This window comes from Amphiura filiformis, chromosome 17, assembly GCF_039555335.1.
Source record: "Amphiura filiformis chromosome 17, Afil_fr2py, whole genome shotgun sequence".
NCBI classification, from domain to species: Eukaryota; Metazoa; Echinodermata; class Ophiuroidea; order Amphilepidida; family Amphiuridae; genus Amphiura; species Amphiura filiformis.
Window position 1 is genome coordinate 63,703,946 of NC_092644.1, and position 17,242 is coordinate 63,721,187.

The 17,242-nt window shown below is 37.2% G+C and overlaps 1 protein-coding gene across 1 annotated transcript in view; it reads right to left on the bottom strand.

The window, feature by feature from the left end:
- Window positions 1-16,340, bottom strand: part of LOC140137351 (uncharacterized) — a 20,915-nt gene extending 4,575 nt beyond the window's left edge. The window contains exons 1-4 of the mRNA XM_072158992.1: window positions 16,226-16,340; window positions 2,196-2,318; window positions 1,374-1,508; window positions 169-318 (exon numbers count right to left, since the gene is read on the bottom strand). Of these exons, the coding sequence (XP_072015093.1) occupies window positions 169-318; window positions 1,374-1,508; window positions 2,196-2,244 (334 nt within the window). The 5' untranslated portion in view covers window positions 2,245-2,318; window positions 16,226-16,340. The remainder of the gene's footprint in view (window positions 1-168; window positions 319-1,373; window positions 1,509-2,195; window positions 2,319-16,225) is intronic.
- Window positions 16,341-17,242: the final 902 nt, after the last annotated feature.

Sequence of the window (17,242 nt, forward strand, 5' to 3'; positions counted from 1 at the left end):
ACGGAGGAAGAACACGTACGAGCCCGAAAACTTGACCCACACAATTTCCCAGGAGAAATACGCATAAAAAAATTGCAACGAGTGTCAACTTGTAATGTAATAATTATTCTCTTCAATAGAGATAAACTTGTTTTTGCAATAGACCTGCCCTTTAAGGGATGTACCTACCGCATTCGCTATTATTTGGTTGCATTTCATCCGATCTATCCATACAATCATATGCAAAGTCACATGCCCCTAGGCCCAGATGTGGATACTTGGGTATAATACACTCTCCGTTGTCACATGTAAATTCCCCATCCAGTTCATCACAAGGAGCTGGAAACAATAACAGACAAATTTACAGCAAGGACAAGAACAACAAAAACAACAACGGGAAAATAATGATACGAGTATATAAATAGAAAAACGTTGACAACGTAAGGCACAACATCTTTTATGGTCCTATAGCGCTATCGGTGCCCGAAGAGGTACCGATATTCTATAGGACCAAATTCAATGTGGTGCCTAAGGAAAGCGGCAAGTTTTAAAGAAGCCCCCACCTCGGCTCACATTCTTAAAACTTGGTCCTATTTTGAACATCAACAACAAATAAGTGTTTTTTATTTTATTTTACGAGGGTCATTCAAAAAGTTCTACCTCCATCATCACATCTCTGTTATCTTACATGCCAGGATATTGAAATTACCCATGATTATACTCTTAAATCTTGGCTACACAATAAATCTTACGGGTTGTTTAGATATGTTGGTTAAAGCGAATACAGATTTGGTACGTTGGAAACGGTTAAAAACTGAAGCCGAAAACTTCGTAAGCTTTGGATAATCTCCATAATTATGGGCTATTCTGAACATGTATCGGTTTTGTTGTGCAAAATACACGATACCTAATCCAACTGTACTATCTGCAAGCATTAGGTATAAATTGAACAATTTTAATAAAAATAAAGCAATTTAATCATTGTTCAAAAAAGCTAGCAAGTGCCACACCGTTGCAACGGTCGACCCGAGGTAGTGTAGAGCTATGAAAAGTGTCATTGAGGAATAGTTCTTTCATTCGTAGAACATCAACACTGTCACCATCGAAGCCTATTTTCACAGTATAGTGTGTACTGGGGTTTCTGGACTTGGGACCGGTTTTATGAGCGCTCAACCGTCCCACTTCCCTCTAAGTGCTCTATCGGAGGTCCATCTGGATAAATGCTTTATTTTGACGGAATATCCAGATAACGTAGCTAGCTCTGAGTGAAGTCTTGAAGGCTGTGTCCATGATGATTTTCTCTTCCCACTTGGAACTCCCAAAGCTACAAAGCATTTGCTCAGTGAGATATGTTCCAATAAATTATGTCATCAACCGTTCTTCGGTATACTTACGGCAGTCCGTGTTGATGGGAAGTTCGTCTGAGTAATCTGAACACTCCATGTATCTGTTACACTTATAAAACTCATGTATACACTCTCCATTATTGCATGAAAATTCAGGATTTTGCAGCGATAGTCCACAAGCGGCTGAAACATTGAAGTAAAAATATTTTTTAAATAATGTTTGGCCAGACTGATCATAAATCACCAAAATGTTGGTATGTTCGTTTAGAAGAATGTTCTAGCAAGATAAATGGTTAAACGAGCGTAAAAAACAGTGTTCAAGTCCCAGGATAGGCCAACTATGGGATGACTTGCTCGAAAGAGGAAGGGTTTATTGACCGCTTATCGGTTGAATTTCCAGTCTTCCCACGTACCCTAGGGTTTGTGGTCTGCCAAATCATGATGAAACTCCCGTGACCAAATAGTTACGACGCAGATCTCGTAAAAGCTGAGATCCTGGGTTCAATTCTTGGGCGGGATTACTTTTCCTGTTTTCTCCTTCAATACTTACTCGACGGCGAAATTGATAAAATATCATTATAAACTTCGCAAGCCGTAATACACCTACATAAACCATCGCAGCCAGCTGGGATCTCGATGAAATCACAATTTGATGACCAAATGCTTTCTCATAGTGAATAAAACTTTTATTTATTTAGATGCCATCACAATTTGTTGCTCAAAGACTTTCTTATAATGAATAAAACCAATCTTTTTATGTGGCCTCAAATGGAATAACCCCTGGGCAAAACCTACAGACATAATATATTTCCATTTGTGGTCAACCACCCTTTTTAATGCTAAATTTGTCTGTTCTTAAGATTTACTTACGGCAGTTCGTATTGATGGGAAGTTCGTCCGAGTAATCTGAACAGTCCATATATCTGTCGCACTCCCAATCGATATCTATACAGTCTCCGTTGTCACATGCAAATTCAGATATTCCACAAGGAGCTGTAAACATTATTAAAAGATATATTTGTCAATAAAAGCATAGGCTAAATATTTGATCACTCTGATATAAATAAAGATTTGTAATTTGTGATTCTTTCCACTCCTTCTTTCCTCCAACACTGTTTGAAAAGACCGAAAACTACTAACATTGCTAATTTTACACAGGAAAAAACAATTCCCTCATCAATTCATGAAATTCTCTGGACAAGAACCAAAACATTAATTGTATACGGCCTTATATTAGAATTCTGGAACATTTGTGATGCGATCAAGCAAAATCAGTCGGAACTCGGAAATATTGATTTTGAGATATAGCCAAACAAAGGAAATATTTCCTTTTGTTTCCTTTTGTTTTGGAAACTAAAATTGCTCATATCTTTGGAACTGGTTGTTCAATTTCAATGGGGTTTTCTGCAATATCCAGCTTTGTAAATGCCTTTTACTATACTGTAGGAAACTGAAAATTTATTATTGCCGAGTTCCGACTGATTTTGCTTGATCGCATCACATTTAACAAATCAATGTAAAGTCTGCACAAAAAGTAACTCAGCTGTTATAAATACGCCTATAGATTCAGAACTAATAATTGTTTTCACAATATTTCAACATATAAAGAAGACCCCATTTGTTCAATATTGACAATACAGCAGTGTTTTGTAAGAAAAATACCCCAATTTAAAAGGTGCCGCTATAATTGATTTGAAGTAAGCGCGAAGATAATGGCGGGCTTTACGTGTTTACAGTGCTGGCATTATAACCATTGATCGCTGTAAACAGCAACTTTTAAATTCGGGTATTTTTCTGTAAAAGCACTATACTACTGTGTTGTTAATAGTGAACGACATTTGACGAATGGGGTATCAAAATGCGTGTAAATAAATCATCCTTCTCTCTATGTTGAAATATTGTGAAAACAATTATTAGTTCTGAATCTATAGGCGCATTTATAACAGCTGAGTTACTTTTTGTGCAGACTTTATATCAAGTTCCCTGGTAAAATACTCTATATAAACTCACACCACATTTCGCCAAAATACATTCTAGAAACGCTTGCTGTTAGAATAAGAAAAATTTTAATGCTAATTTATTGCACATTCTAGGGAAGCGTGGTTACCTTTTAAAATAACCGAGTGAGAGGGTTTTCAAGAAAATATTTTTCCTGTCAAAACTGAAGCATCCTCTGCATAAAAGAAAATATGAATATTAACTGCACATCATATATAACGATTCGTGATACCCAATTGTGGCACATTTGATGTCGTTTAAGAAGCAGAGAATTTTATTTCAATTTTATATACGCCAAAATATTTTTTTAATTGAGCAAGAATAAGGATAGAAAAAACGTTGAAAATCCTATGTGAATATTACATTAGACCCGGCAAAAGATTACTGTTTCGTTTTTATGGTAATCTAATCTTTTATTTCCTGAAAAAACATTTGGGGTCTAAAATGGAATTTTTATGTAATTGATAAAAACATCGAACGTGATACAAGAAAATGGTAGGTTTTCCTCTATAGTATTTTACTGACCATGGAAATGTACTGAGACACAAGCACGTGTCAAAATCGATATAATGTATTGTCCATACAGACGCCCAGTTATCACTGTTTATTATTGGATTTTTTTGTATAAAACACGCAGTTAACTTAATTGAGCGCTAATAATACACATAAATGTTTTTAGGCAAATAAAATTCCAAAATATGGTACGTTTTCTGCCTTTGCTTGTCACGTGGTAGGCCTATGTTGAAGTTGCGATTATACCTTCAAATAAGTTTCAAATGAATTCCAAGAAGACAAATGGCCGAGTGGTCTAAGGCGCTGGGTTCATAGTGTATCCAAAGCAGTCCGCCGCCGCCGTGAGTTCGAACCCCGCCTCCGCCAAACTTTAATGAAGTAAAATTAAAATTGAAATTTTACTTTTAAAAAATTTCATATTGGGGAAATGTGACTGGCAGAATTTATGTATGGCGTGGAGTGGTGTGATATAAACTTATCCAAAAGTTATTCATTGATAAAATGGCGATGTCGACCCTGGAGGTTGGAGGTCAAAAATTGAACCAATAAGAGCAGCCGCTGGCGGCGCATCGCATTATGAATGGCGAGAATTGGGTTGAGATCCTTACAATTGAAGTAATGCGCCTGGCCCTATGACTTTGTTCTTTTAAAAATTTGAATTTGAACTTGGGCAAAATAGTTGAAAGACAACAAAATTACTGTGCTTTACTACTTTACCACTTATCCAAAACCATAGTTTTTATAATCAAATCAATGAATATCAAATTGATATAAATACAGATTTGTCATTGCATACAGCAAATCCTCATATAATGTTCGTTTCAGCTAGTTTTCCCCGGTCTTCCCGGGTAGGTTCTTTGACCAATTGTGTTAGGCCAAGAGCATTACACATCTCCAAGTGTGTGGCGTCCAGCAGCATCTGTTGTACGGCTGCTAAGCCATTCCTTGTGGTGGACATCGAAGTCACCAAGCAGCTATTGATTGTGTATTGAGTTCGGAAAGCTTTACATGCGCGTATTTTGGGGGGAGGGCTTTGGGGGTCAAAGCAGAGGGCGGCAAAAACGAAGGGCGGCGGAAGAAGAATGGGCGGCAAAAACAGGGGCGGCAAAAACGAAGGGGGCGATAAAACGAATTAGCAAAGAAAAAAGGGCGCAAAAACTTGAAAAAAGCTTTAAAAATGTTAAAAAGGGTTGCTTTTAGGGCGTAAGCGTTTTTTTTTTTGCTCTTCACTTTTCAAACGACCGTGAAAAAATTGGGTCAACCTTTTCGGGCTGTTAAGGAAGGGGCGGCAAAATTGTTTCTTCTTCAGCCCCCCGGGGTTGGGGCGGCCACGGTACGCCACTGCTTTATATATACAAGGTGGTATAGTTCAGATAGCTGATGATATCACTCTTAGCGCTAGGTGGTCTATAGACCGCAGCAAAGAGTATTTTCTGTGACATCATTGTCACTGAGAACTACGTCAGCGCACGAATATGCCTTGGTGCTGTAATTTCGTGCATTTCACGTGGGCCGATTTTATTATAATTTTGCGAGTGTGTGTGGAACATCCCACAGAAATAACTATTTCCAACGTCGGAGGGCAACGTATGCCTTGTTGAATCTCGCCAATGTAGACAATCAACATAATTTTTACAGTCTCGAAAAAAAAAAGCTATTTTGTCAGTCCAATTTCAAAAATGTGCCAAATTTGTTAACGGAAAAGACTCCAACACAACCCCCAAGCATATACACACAATTCGCGTGTATTCGTGACATATAACTGGTCGAAATCCTTGTGTTCAGGGCATGGAGGGGTGCTGAATTTTGCAATTGAAGCAAATGGAGTTACATGTCGTTTTAGTTCATACTTATAGATTATAAGTTTTCCTGTCAACAGCTCGACCTGATGTTCATGAAAGTTCATATCTGTGTTGGTATAAATCATGATTTTGATTTAAACTTTTGATCCAAACACAAGGAATTAAATTCCTACCTCGGAATTTTCGGATGGTACTCCATCTTTCATCAGCGAGAAAAATTTTTTCATCAAAAAGATCACGACCTGATACAGTCACTCTCTCGCTGATGAAAGATGGAGTACCATCTAAAAATTCCGAGGTAGGAATTAATTCCTTGTGTTTGGATCAAAAGTTTAAATCAAAATCAGCTCGTCCTGATATTTGACATAAGACTCACACAACACAAAACCCATCAAATGGTTTATACAGAGTTAACATGAGTGTGTCAAAGTAATTGAGAGTCCATCTTTACACCAAGACATTTGGCACTATGAACTCTTACAAGTTGACAATCATCAATGGTAACTGAAAAAGCAGAACATTAATTATACGTAACTAAGGCTCATTACCAATGAGCATAACATTTGTCTTGTCAGTAACCATAGATATTAAGTTCATTCGAACCTCATTGAAATAGAAAAAAACAACAACATTGAAATAAAAGAAAGTTCATTCGAACCTAATACCTATAGATTTATATCTTCCGCTTGACAATCATCAATGGCGAAACTTCATGCTTGTTTGGCACTCGTCTAAAAGAACATCAAGGAGAAGCGGAGAAGGCAGCACTTGGGGTACATACTCGGTCACAGAGAAAACAATCGATCACAGAAGTAAATAAATCTGCTATTACAGATCACGTTGCGCAAAACAACCAAGTCATTGGTTGGGAGGACGCTAATATCAGATCAAGGGAGGCCAACAGGAACAAAATACAGATTAGAGAGGCAATTTGGATCAGGAAACGAGGGCGAAACACCATGAGCAGAGACGAGGGGAATTGTTTCTTACCGAATATTTTCGACCAGCTTCTAGCGCCGCCACCGCCGTCGGCAGCAACTTCAGGAAAGAAGAAGAAGCTGGGTTGTCAGTCTGATGAAGTGCTGCGTAGCAGCATGAAACTGTACAAGGTATGTCATTTAAAAATGGATTTGATAGTATGAATTCCCATCAAATAGTATTTATGAACGATCCAGATGAACCTAATACAAAATATCACTATCAGTATCATTGACAGCTAGAGTGGTGTCGTCTGCGTACATAGATGTTTTCCCATGTGAAACAACATTTAGCATATAAAATGAGAAATAATAATGGTCCCAATATATTGTCTTGGGAACACCACTTTTATTTCAAGTGAATCAGAGACATTACCCTTAAAATTACTCTTTGCTTTCCACTTTCTACTGACTTAGGAGTCGGGTAAACAAATCAGACCTTCAATGTAAAAATCTGACCGCAATTTTTATGGTAGAATACCTGGCAACTAAGTTGCCAGCATTTTACCGTAAAAACGACGATTTTACAAGTATTTCACCGTATGATTATCATATTTACGGTATAATACGGTAGAATACCCACAATCCTGTACAAAATATGGTAAAGAAAGCATATGATAAAATATCTGGCAACTGCGTTTAAATTACAGATGTTGGCGTATCTATACAATGTACATTATACGAACAATCTGTCAAATAAAATGGAAGATGCTTGCACACTTTACACCCCCACCACACACACAAATAAACAAATACAGTCTAACGGTACTAACATGCTTATTTTCAGTGAAATAGTAATTCAATTTTATGGTAAAAATGTTTACGTGAAATTGTCGTATAATAACGGTAGGCTAACACTATGAAATTTTTACACTGAAAATCACACTGAAAATGACAGGGTATCACTGAAAATCATCAGAACAAAAGAAATTGTTAGACTGAAATTGTTTTCAGTGGTATTTCAGTGTATTTTTCAGTGGTATATCAAGTGGTTATTGTCTGCTATAATGAGCAATGATCTAGGGCACTAATTTCCATAACAATAGAACAGGCCAGCTCATTTCAGTGTGATTAAATCCATTTTAGTGGGATTAAATACATTTCAGTGGGATTAATGACTGGCCAATGATTTTCAGAAGTGTTTCAGTCCATTTTTCAGTGTGGTTGGACAATGGTTATTTGCATACAGAATAACAAAAGAACTATTTCAGTGTTATTTTCAGTGGTGCTGTTCATTGTGTTAAATTTTCAGTGTCCATTACAGATATCAGTGTGATTTTCAGTGTAAAAATTTCATAGTGTAATATTTTACAGTGTTGTATTCTTAACGGGTTATGTCAATATAAATCGACTTTCGAAAAGTTTTTTGATACATTCATTGATTTCTCAAAAAGTAAAAATCGCAGTTTAACAAATAACGGTTCAAATGAAAGCCATTATTGGGGGCTAATTGTTGTATCACTATGATAGGCCTGACACCAATATAAACACTTGTTTCGGTGACCCAAGTTCATGGTAATTTCTGCTCACGCACTTTTTTACAGATGGCCTGGAATTTCATATTTCGGTTTCAGCGATTGCCCGAAAAAGGTGGTATGTTTTTGAAAAGCGTTTCCGCTTGGAATGTAGATAGTTATTGTTGCTATTACTCTTCGCGATTTTAATTTATGCCCTCTTTAGCCGACAATTTTCAATGCATTTTACACAATAGATACGTCGCTTGCATAAATACCGCTATTCTTAACAGTATCGTTTTTGTTAACCAACATAACATCCAAAAGAGTTCTCAAGACTTTGATGAGACCATAGATACCAAATCGGACTACATGTGATGAACAGATTTTACACTAGAATCAAAAGAACCAGCGTAGGCCCTCTCAAAATGTACTTTTTAAAATATCGCGTTGTGATAAAATGACTGCCTTTTCCTTGTTTTTTATAACAAGGAAAAGCTTTACTTACCTCAAACTTCAAACGTAGTGCTGTCTCAGTGTCCGTTACTGGTTAGTATTATTCCGATTAAGCGATTTTCATGATTTATGCCTACTTAGCCTACATTTGAGCAACTATTTGCCCACACCGTGTACGAATATATTCCAAATATGGCGCTGCATTCAGTATCACACTAACGACAAGGTTATACTAAGACTAGATTTCGCGGTTCTCGGGTTGGGCGGTTCTCGTGATAGGCCTATCTCTAATTACCCAACGCCCGTTACCTATAATACTTGTCCTGACCTATACGTTATGTCTCTCAATGATTAAGACACAACTATCAACTCTGTTTTGTAGCTGTGACGCTTACTTCGGAACCTATAATCTGAAAACCCATCGTTCGCCTCTTCCAAACCCTGTCCTGCAACCACATCGGAGGACCCAAAAATACCCCGAAATTTTAGTAGTGTCTGGATGTAGGCCGTCAATTCAATCGGGAGAAATGTGAACGCAAACGGGTATGTTAATCATGTCTTTAAAATAGGCCTATTGGTCCGATGAGATGCACCTGTTAGTCACTGTAATGCTTTCCGATGCTCGCACTGCGCCCGTCGGTACTCCGCAGCACTACGCGATACGCACCGCGCGCTCGCGTTATACGCACCGCGAGCACGCGTTAGCGAGCCACGCGCACGCGATAGCGCGCGGACAGAGGACGGACACGCCATAATTAGTATTAAGATGTGTAAGCATTATTTATTACTCTATGTGTGTAAGACTTTCTGACACTATATTCACGGTTGTTCTAATGGCTATTCAAACTTATGACAAATTTGGCTGGTTTGCGTTGTTCAATACCATTTCACCTTGGTACCAGCCGGTTTGTGCTCCTCCGTCACTAACGGTGACGGAGGAGCACAAACCGGCTGGTACCGAGACTACATTTCACCCTGATGTGACAGTGACGTCACATCCGGGGTCACGTCAGTATAAAGCTGGTTTCCACAGAGGAGTAAGATATCTTACTCCTCTGTGCTGGTTTCATACTACCATGCCGGTTGCAATGAGCGGCGTGGCGCACGCGCATTGCAGACAAACGGACACAATCAAGACTTGTCATTGGTTGAAACGCTCTGCCGCTTGCCGGGTGTTCGTGATCGCGCGCCATTATCGTGATGATCGGGGATTCCTTTTTGTGATGAAGGCACCAGCCGAAATGTCCGTTTTCCAGAATGCAATGAACATAACTCTGTACTCCCCGGGGAGATGATGTATTTTGCGACACTCATGGCGGGAAAGAGATATGAAACGAATTTTATTAGGCGCAGCATCACTCGCTGGAGTTCGATGGCGCTGGTGTACATACGCACGCGCTTAAAGACACCGCATAGATGCGCGAGCGAAACAGCTGTTCACAACGCGTTGACATCACTGCCACATCGGGGTGAAAAATGGTAGCCTATAGGCATTAATCAATCAATATTTTATTAACATTCACCAAACAAACTGGTACAGTTAATATTTACAAATACAAATATTTACAATTGAAATTGTAATATTAAAGTTACAAGTACAAATATTTACAATTATAAAAGAAATATAAATTAGTCTTAATAATAATAGACAATATTAATAGTGGCGCTCAAGTCCACGTTGCATTAAGCCCAACTTATGTGGACTTTGTTATTATCTATAATTATCTATAAGTCCATGTTCGTTCGTAAATCAAAAGCTGATTTGACGAATTTGGTTATTGGAGTAATACTGTCAAAATCACTTGCACTCATTATAAGTTTGAAAATGTCAGTGTCTACCATACCATCTATATCATACATTTCATGAATTGTATATAATAAATCTTGGCGAGGGATGGTATAGAAAGGACATATCATTACAAAATGAAATTCATCCTCCACCTTATTTAAATTACAAAGTGTACAAATTCTATTCTCTGGATTAATTTTGGAGAGAAGTGACGCCCTTTTCGATCATGAGATTATGAGCGCTTATTCTTAATTTACAGAATGCAGCCCTGGAAGATCTTTTTAGCGATAATAACATAATTTTCTGTGCTGAAAGAATTTTGAATGTACAATATGTTCTGAGTTTAGGACTAAAATTATTAATATGATTAACCCAAAGATTGTTATAGACGATTTGAAGTTTAGATACAATAATTTCATTAAAATTGGAAGCGGTGATCGTATTTGGTTTATCCCAAATATCAATCCTATTGATAAGACTAAATATATTTTTTATACCTGTCGACCATGTGAAATTATTAGTACACACTAACTTTCTGTTATCTACAAGTGCTTGAATTACAAGAGAATCATTACCATTCATACATTTTTCGTTAAGCTTCCACCAGTATTTTACAGATAAAGAAAGCATAGTTGTGAGCAGTGGAAAACTACCTAATTCGCCTCTTACTGCATTGTTAGTGGATTTTTTATGAACTCCGAGTATAATTTTGCAAACCTTAATGTGAATAGATTCACTTGGAAGTTTATCACATGTTGTATAGGTAATAGATGACTATGAAACCTCAAACTCGCCCCTCGATAAAGGTTGGCAATTGAAGCAGGCCTCAGTTTAGCGAACTTTGTCTAGTTTAATGCGATGCGAGTGCAAGCGCCGCTCAGACTGTGAAGGTTTCTGGATACCGAATATGGGTTTAGATTAGGCCTATATCATGTCCTCTAGGCCATATAATTTATTTTTGGAAAGGAAAGTCTAATCTCGGAGCCTATTCAATTGAGAAGGTACTGGATTTTGTCATAATAATATAAAAATTAATACTTAATGCCTCACGATTTTTTTGATATCCAGCCATAGTATTTTAATTGATTAAACTGAACATAAAGCTATATCTTTACTAGCTTCATGCACTAATTTGCAGACCCGCCCGGCCTTCTACATGTAGTGAGTACCACATTAGATTGTGTTTACAAGAAATAATAAGCGCTGCCTCCTCGAAATTTCTTATGCCATCAGCTTTGATGATTAAATATTATTTACAACTCGGCACCTGTGTTCAAGGCCTTTCTTTTATCTATTGACCTCAAAAGAAAGGATTAGAATGATCAGAATGCCGTCCCTGACCCCTTCCACACATTAATAATGAGTCGGTAAGGAACGTGCTACCGTTATACTTCAATGAGTACGTATGGCTACTACGCAGTTCAATGGCCTTATTGTGATCTGGCGGGAGTTTTAAAAGCACGGTCCCTGACTGCGTGGGCATATTTCCGGACAAGGAACAATAGAGACCAATTGCCTGGCAATGACGTCACATGTAATCCCAGTCTATAGTGTGATTAGAACATTATAGGCTGGTGGTCACTTATAGTACGATCAGTACGAAAAGTCCAATGCGATTATTAATGTATTTTCTAAAATTAAAAGAACCACTTTTTAGTGGGAATTTTTGTAAGTTACACAGCTGAAGTTGTGAAAGGGTTGAAAGACTACATACAATATTACGGCTTAAACAAGAATTTCTTTGTTTGGTCGTTATTCCTATAGACTCATCCCTTAATATTCTCGAATTACAAAACGCTGGAGCGAATGCTAATCCTCAAGTTGAACGGGAAATTGCAGCGGAGAACCGAATAAAAGCAGCGTTAGTAAACCCCGGAGTACAACCTGACTCAGACACCTGCAACATGTAATTAAGAATTAGAACAATCCAGAAAAATTAAAGGAGTTTCTCATCACAATACTTTGGATAACCTTTTTTCAGCGCAGGAATTGACCATACCAGTTCCTTCAGTCCATTGCAGCCTCTGAAGCCTGGTTACTAACTGGCCAAGCTAAAGAGGTGCATGGGTAGTGGTAATTTATGTAATGAAACTTTTCAGTCCCAAAAAGTAACGTAACACAAGAAGTTAGATAGGAGGCAATTTTTTGACCCAATGAACTAAATAAGCAAATCAATAAGTGCAACGGGTGGGAAATGTTGTTCTGCACGTTTTGGTACCTAATTCAAGTCCATATGTCGATATAATTTGAGCAAGATATCGCAACTTATTTGCTTGATTATAAGCTTTTAAGATAACAAATTGTGCTATTCGCTACTCCAAAATGTCCCACTTGAAATGGGCTCAAATACCTAGCACGGTTTATTGCTGCATTAATGTATAGCGCATTGGAAGGAAAATTAATGGCCGAAATGCAAATTGACATTTCTGAAATTCTATTTTTTTGTTAATTTATATAAATGAATACAAACTGAAGACGTATTATTCCAGCATTAACAAGTAAGGCATCAAAATACGCAGAACAAGTTAAATTTATCCAGTGAACTTTTAAATTGTCAAGTTTCTGATTTCATTTTTCTGGAAAAGACAATTAATGCAAATGTTGCAGGTCAAGGAAGCTCCTAAACAATCATTATTATAGTATTAATAAAATGGAATTGGCATTGACAATGCACGAAAAGCCGGCAGCAGGCCCGGGCAGCAGGCGCACATCTGAATTCATACCGTAAACGTTCGCCTAATGGCGCTATGGGCTCCCTTGACATAACTGGAATTTTAGACACAAACTAAAAGTGCCCTCCCGTTAAAATCCCACCAGCAAATAAGGGCACATACCCTTAATGTTTGTTGGGATTTTTAGAGGAGGGAGCTTTCTATTTTTACATGAAAGTTACTCCAAGGCAAAGGATTCCAGATGCGCCATTAGGCGAACGTTTACGGTATTCCAAGTATTCCGGAACTCTGGGCAGGGTGATTGAACGCCATATCAGATATCGCCCGGCTCAGTGCGCGCGATATGGCTAAATGAACAAACTCTGCAATATTGTTTGTCCGAAGTGTAAGTACGGTACCCAGCTAACACAAAACGTTTTTGAAACATTTGAACTAGATTTCATTCTGGGTTTTGATTTTGGTAAAAGCATTTTAATAACATTAAGGTTATTAATTATTTTAAACTGTTGTGATTGGTAGTTTACAGCATCTTACGAATGGTAGTGAGCTTTGGCAAAAATTGCATTGCTCAATTCATAGCGAGCGTGTAGAAGAATTAAAATATCACAGATATACTTTTATAGGTGCTGCGGTTCTTGAGTTACGTTGTGAAGAGGGCTGAAACAACAACACTTTTGTAAAACGTACACAACTAATTAACAACAATAAATTAAGCAAGTTTGCAGAGTATACGATTTGTAGAATGGACTTTTGCAAAACATCAAGGTATTAATTTTCAATAATAATATTGATCTAGATAATGAAAATCGATTTTAGGTTGCTTCGACCAACAATACCTCGTCTACCCTTAAATGTCGGTTTATATAAAGGTCATGAAAACGTTTAAAACGTTTTGTATGTATGAAAACTCACTGCAGCATTATTAACATATTTTGTATATAACAGGGTTTAAAAGAAATAACTCCTCCCTACAATTACAAAACATTTCTTTGCATAACTTGACATATATTTTGTTGATTTGAAAAATTCAAAAATCTGTGAATAGAGGAATAGTTTTTCAACCCTCCCGGAGTTGTTTAATTTGCAAAAACAATATTTTTGGTCAAAATTAATCACAATTTCAAAAATGTTGGTCAAAATTAATCACAATTTCAAAAATGATGCATTCAGAAAAAGTTGCACTTTACCACGATGTACATTATGTACAAAACATTCTCGATATTAATCCTAAGGTTGATTTAATTCTTGTTTTTTCCTTCACCTTTCTGGCTCCGATCCTTCAGGCAACCATACAACCATCATTCGGTGCAAAACAAAGATTTGTTGAACTTAATTTCGGCGTAAAATGAGATTTTCTTTGAAGTTTTTAATCAGCAGTTGTTTCAAAATGATAAAATCTCTAGGAAGGAGAAATGAGCTCTCCATGCATAAATTTGACCAAAAGGGTGAACATTTACCAGTATTGGGTCAGTTGAAGCATCTTGCATTTTGATTTAAAACGATGGCTTTCTTGGATAAAGGTGTAACACTCATGATGTGGCCATAAGAGATTGGCTGCATGCAGTGATTTGGCTGGATGCTGACTTATTTCTACTCTTATAGTGATTTTACCATTTTTGAAACACCGACTGAAATCCCCATTCATGTCAAAATTCATGTCAATGAATCATTGTTTTATACTGAAATATGATTGCATGGGTGACTGAGTAATCGGATACATAAAATTTAAGACAAACTTACAATTTACATTGATCACGTTGATATCGAGAACGTTTTTGTATCCTATAACATGCACAGGATGTTGAAAAGTGCAACTTTTTCTGAAAGCATCATTTTTGGAAAATGTGATAATTTTTGACCAAGAAAAAATGATTTTCAGAAATAAGAAAATTGGGAGGATAGCAAGAATATTCCTCTATTTACAGGTTTTTAAAATTTTCAGATCAAAAGTTATGAAAAGAAATGTTTTGTAATTTTAGGGGGGGGGTATTTCTTTTGAACCCTGTATTTTTATATTTTGTCAATATAACATTATGTTAGAATATTTGCATGTTTTTAATGTTATGTCAACGTTTTATACCCTATATATATCCTTTATAAACCGACATTTAATAATTTTCCGGCAACCTTTTCTAACCTTTTGCGAATGATATCGAAAACGTATTTGTTTGCTGGGTAAACTCCTTCCAATTGTTTGGGTTGTTCTTATTCTTTTAGTTGTCTGTACTAGTGTCTCGGTTTGTACAACGCCAATACAACGTTAATATATATCTTTAGTGGCGTTTTACCGCTGCAACTAACGCTTCTTCCCCTAGTAAAACTCCCAGCTGCGCCACTGGGCTCAAAGTGAGATAGCTATGGCGCTTTTGGCCTTTACTTTTCATCTCATTGTTTTTTGAAATCTAATTATAAAATGTCATCAGGCCTATGTATAATCAGGAATATTACACGTTGCCACACCGTTATAGGCTTTTCGGAAAATTTTAATTGTTTGCCAAAATCATGAAATAATGTTAGAAACAACTGTCAGGATGGTCATATGGCCAATTGAAGCAAAAAAATGAGGTAAAATGAAAGAAACCCCATAAAATACCTGAAAAAAATTACCACAAATTTTCCAGGAAAAATTAAATTTATATGCTTTTCTATGGGGTTGACCCATAATTTTCATGTCAAAAAGTGGGGGGGCCTGAAATTTTGAGGTCTATAAAGGGGGCCGAAAAATTTTCGCGATGAAATTTTTTTTTGCATCAGCCCCCCTTACAAGTGTTTGTGAACCGTCCCTAAGGACACTTTAGTCTTTGCCACCCCCATTTTATCACTGAAAATGTCTGGGGTAGTCTGATCCCCCGCCCCCCTGGCTACGCCCCTAATGACTTTAGATTACGCTATAAAACGTGGTGTAGACATTCATTGAAAATTCTTCTGTTGTCATATACGGTACAAGCGCAACAAATTTGGTTGATTTCAATAAAATGTAAGTTAGGAAATGTGTATATAGCCTAAACATTACAAATACACCAAATAATCAGGTTTGCAAAAATTCATTAAAAATATTGGCTCTTTAATATGGCTATAAAGCCAGGGTGGTCGAAAAGCTCGAACCCTGCTTTTTGGGCCTTCCCACCACATGATTTTGTTTTACTTTAAAAGTTGGTTACTTTAAATAAGTTGGTGAAATAAATAACGAGCAAGTATTGCTCAAGATTTAAAATTACAAATGAAGAGTGCATACATACGTTGTGTTTGTCCTCCTCTGATGTAAATCACAAGACTTAAACACACGCCAAAAATGAAGTTTTCCACATTATATTTTCCCACATTTTGAGAAGCACACCATATATATCAGAACACTAACTGCTAACTAACTTTGATAATGCAATGTATACGTGTGCGCATGTCGTACGTTTCAGTTCAGTTTCAGCGTCTCGGTTGACAATCGTCACATGACCTTCACCTTTTACGTTGTCTCACAAAATATGAGAAAAGTGTATCGACATTTGACATTTTAAGCAAAATAAAACTTTTACAGGTATTGTCAGAAAGAATGCATATAATATTATTCAAAATAGAACTGAAGTTCGGGAAGTTTAGAATTTAACAAAAGAAAGCGAATACGGAATGGAATCCCGTGAGTTTTTTTCTTTTATGGCGGGTCGGAGGGGAGCATGACCTAATGGTTACGGTACTTGCTTTTGGTGCACGAGGTCATGGGCTATTTTAGAAGAAAAAAGTCACTGCACGTTATTTAGCAAACGTAAAATCTAAAAGATCAGCTAGCGGAGACAAGCTTTGTTTGTTTACCCAGGTTGGTCCGTGAGGAACACATGCTAATCCATGGAAAACCATGGACCGTTCCAAGCTCATACAAATGCACAAGCCTGGATAGCCAGTGTAGGCTAATATATGCATGCTGGCCTAGATAGCTTTGATAAACAAAGCAAGAAATGGAAGAAAATAGCTAGGAAAAAGAGAAAAGAGAGAAGGTCACTCCCAAACACAATTGTACAATTTTACTCTTAGCCCTTACTTCGTGAGAAAGGAAACTGGAATTCCAATCTCAGGCCCCGATGCAAAGGCTTGAGGGGAAGGGGTTGCTGGCAGAGGGGTTGTATCCACTCGAGTTCTGTAAACTTTTACAAATAACGCGTTAAAATCACGGATTTGACTGACTCATTTTTGACGTTAAGGGCTGAGAGCTGAGGGCACATCACTCAGACATAACAAATTGCATTTTGAGTACAAGGGATAGCCTT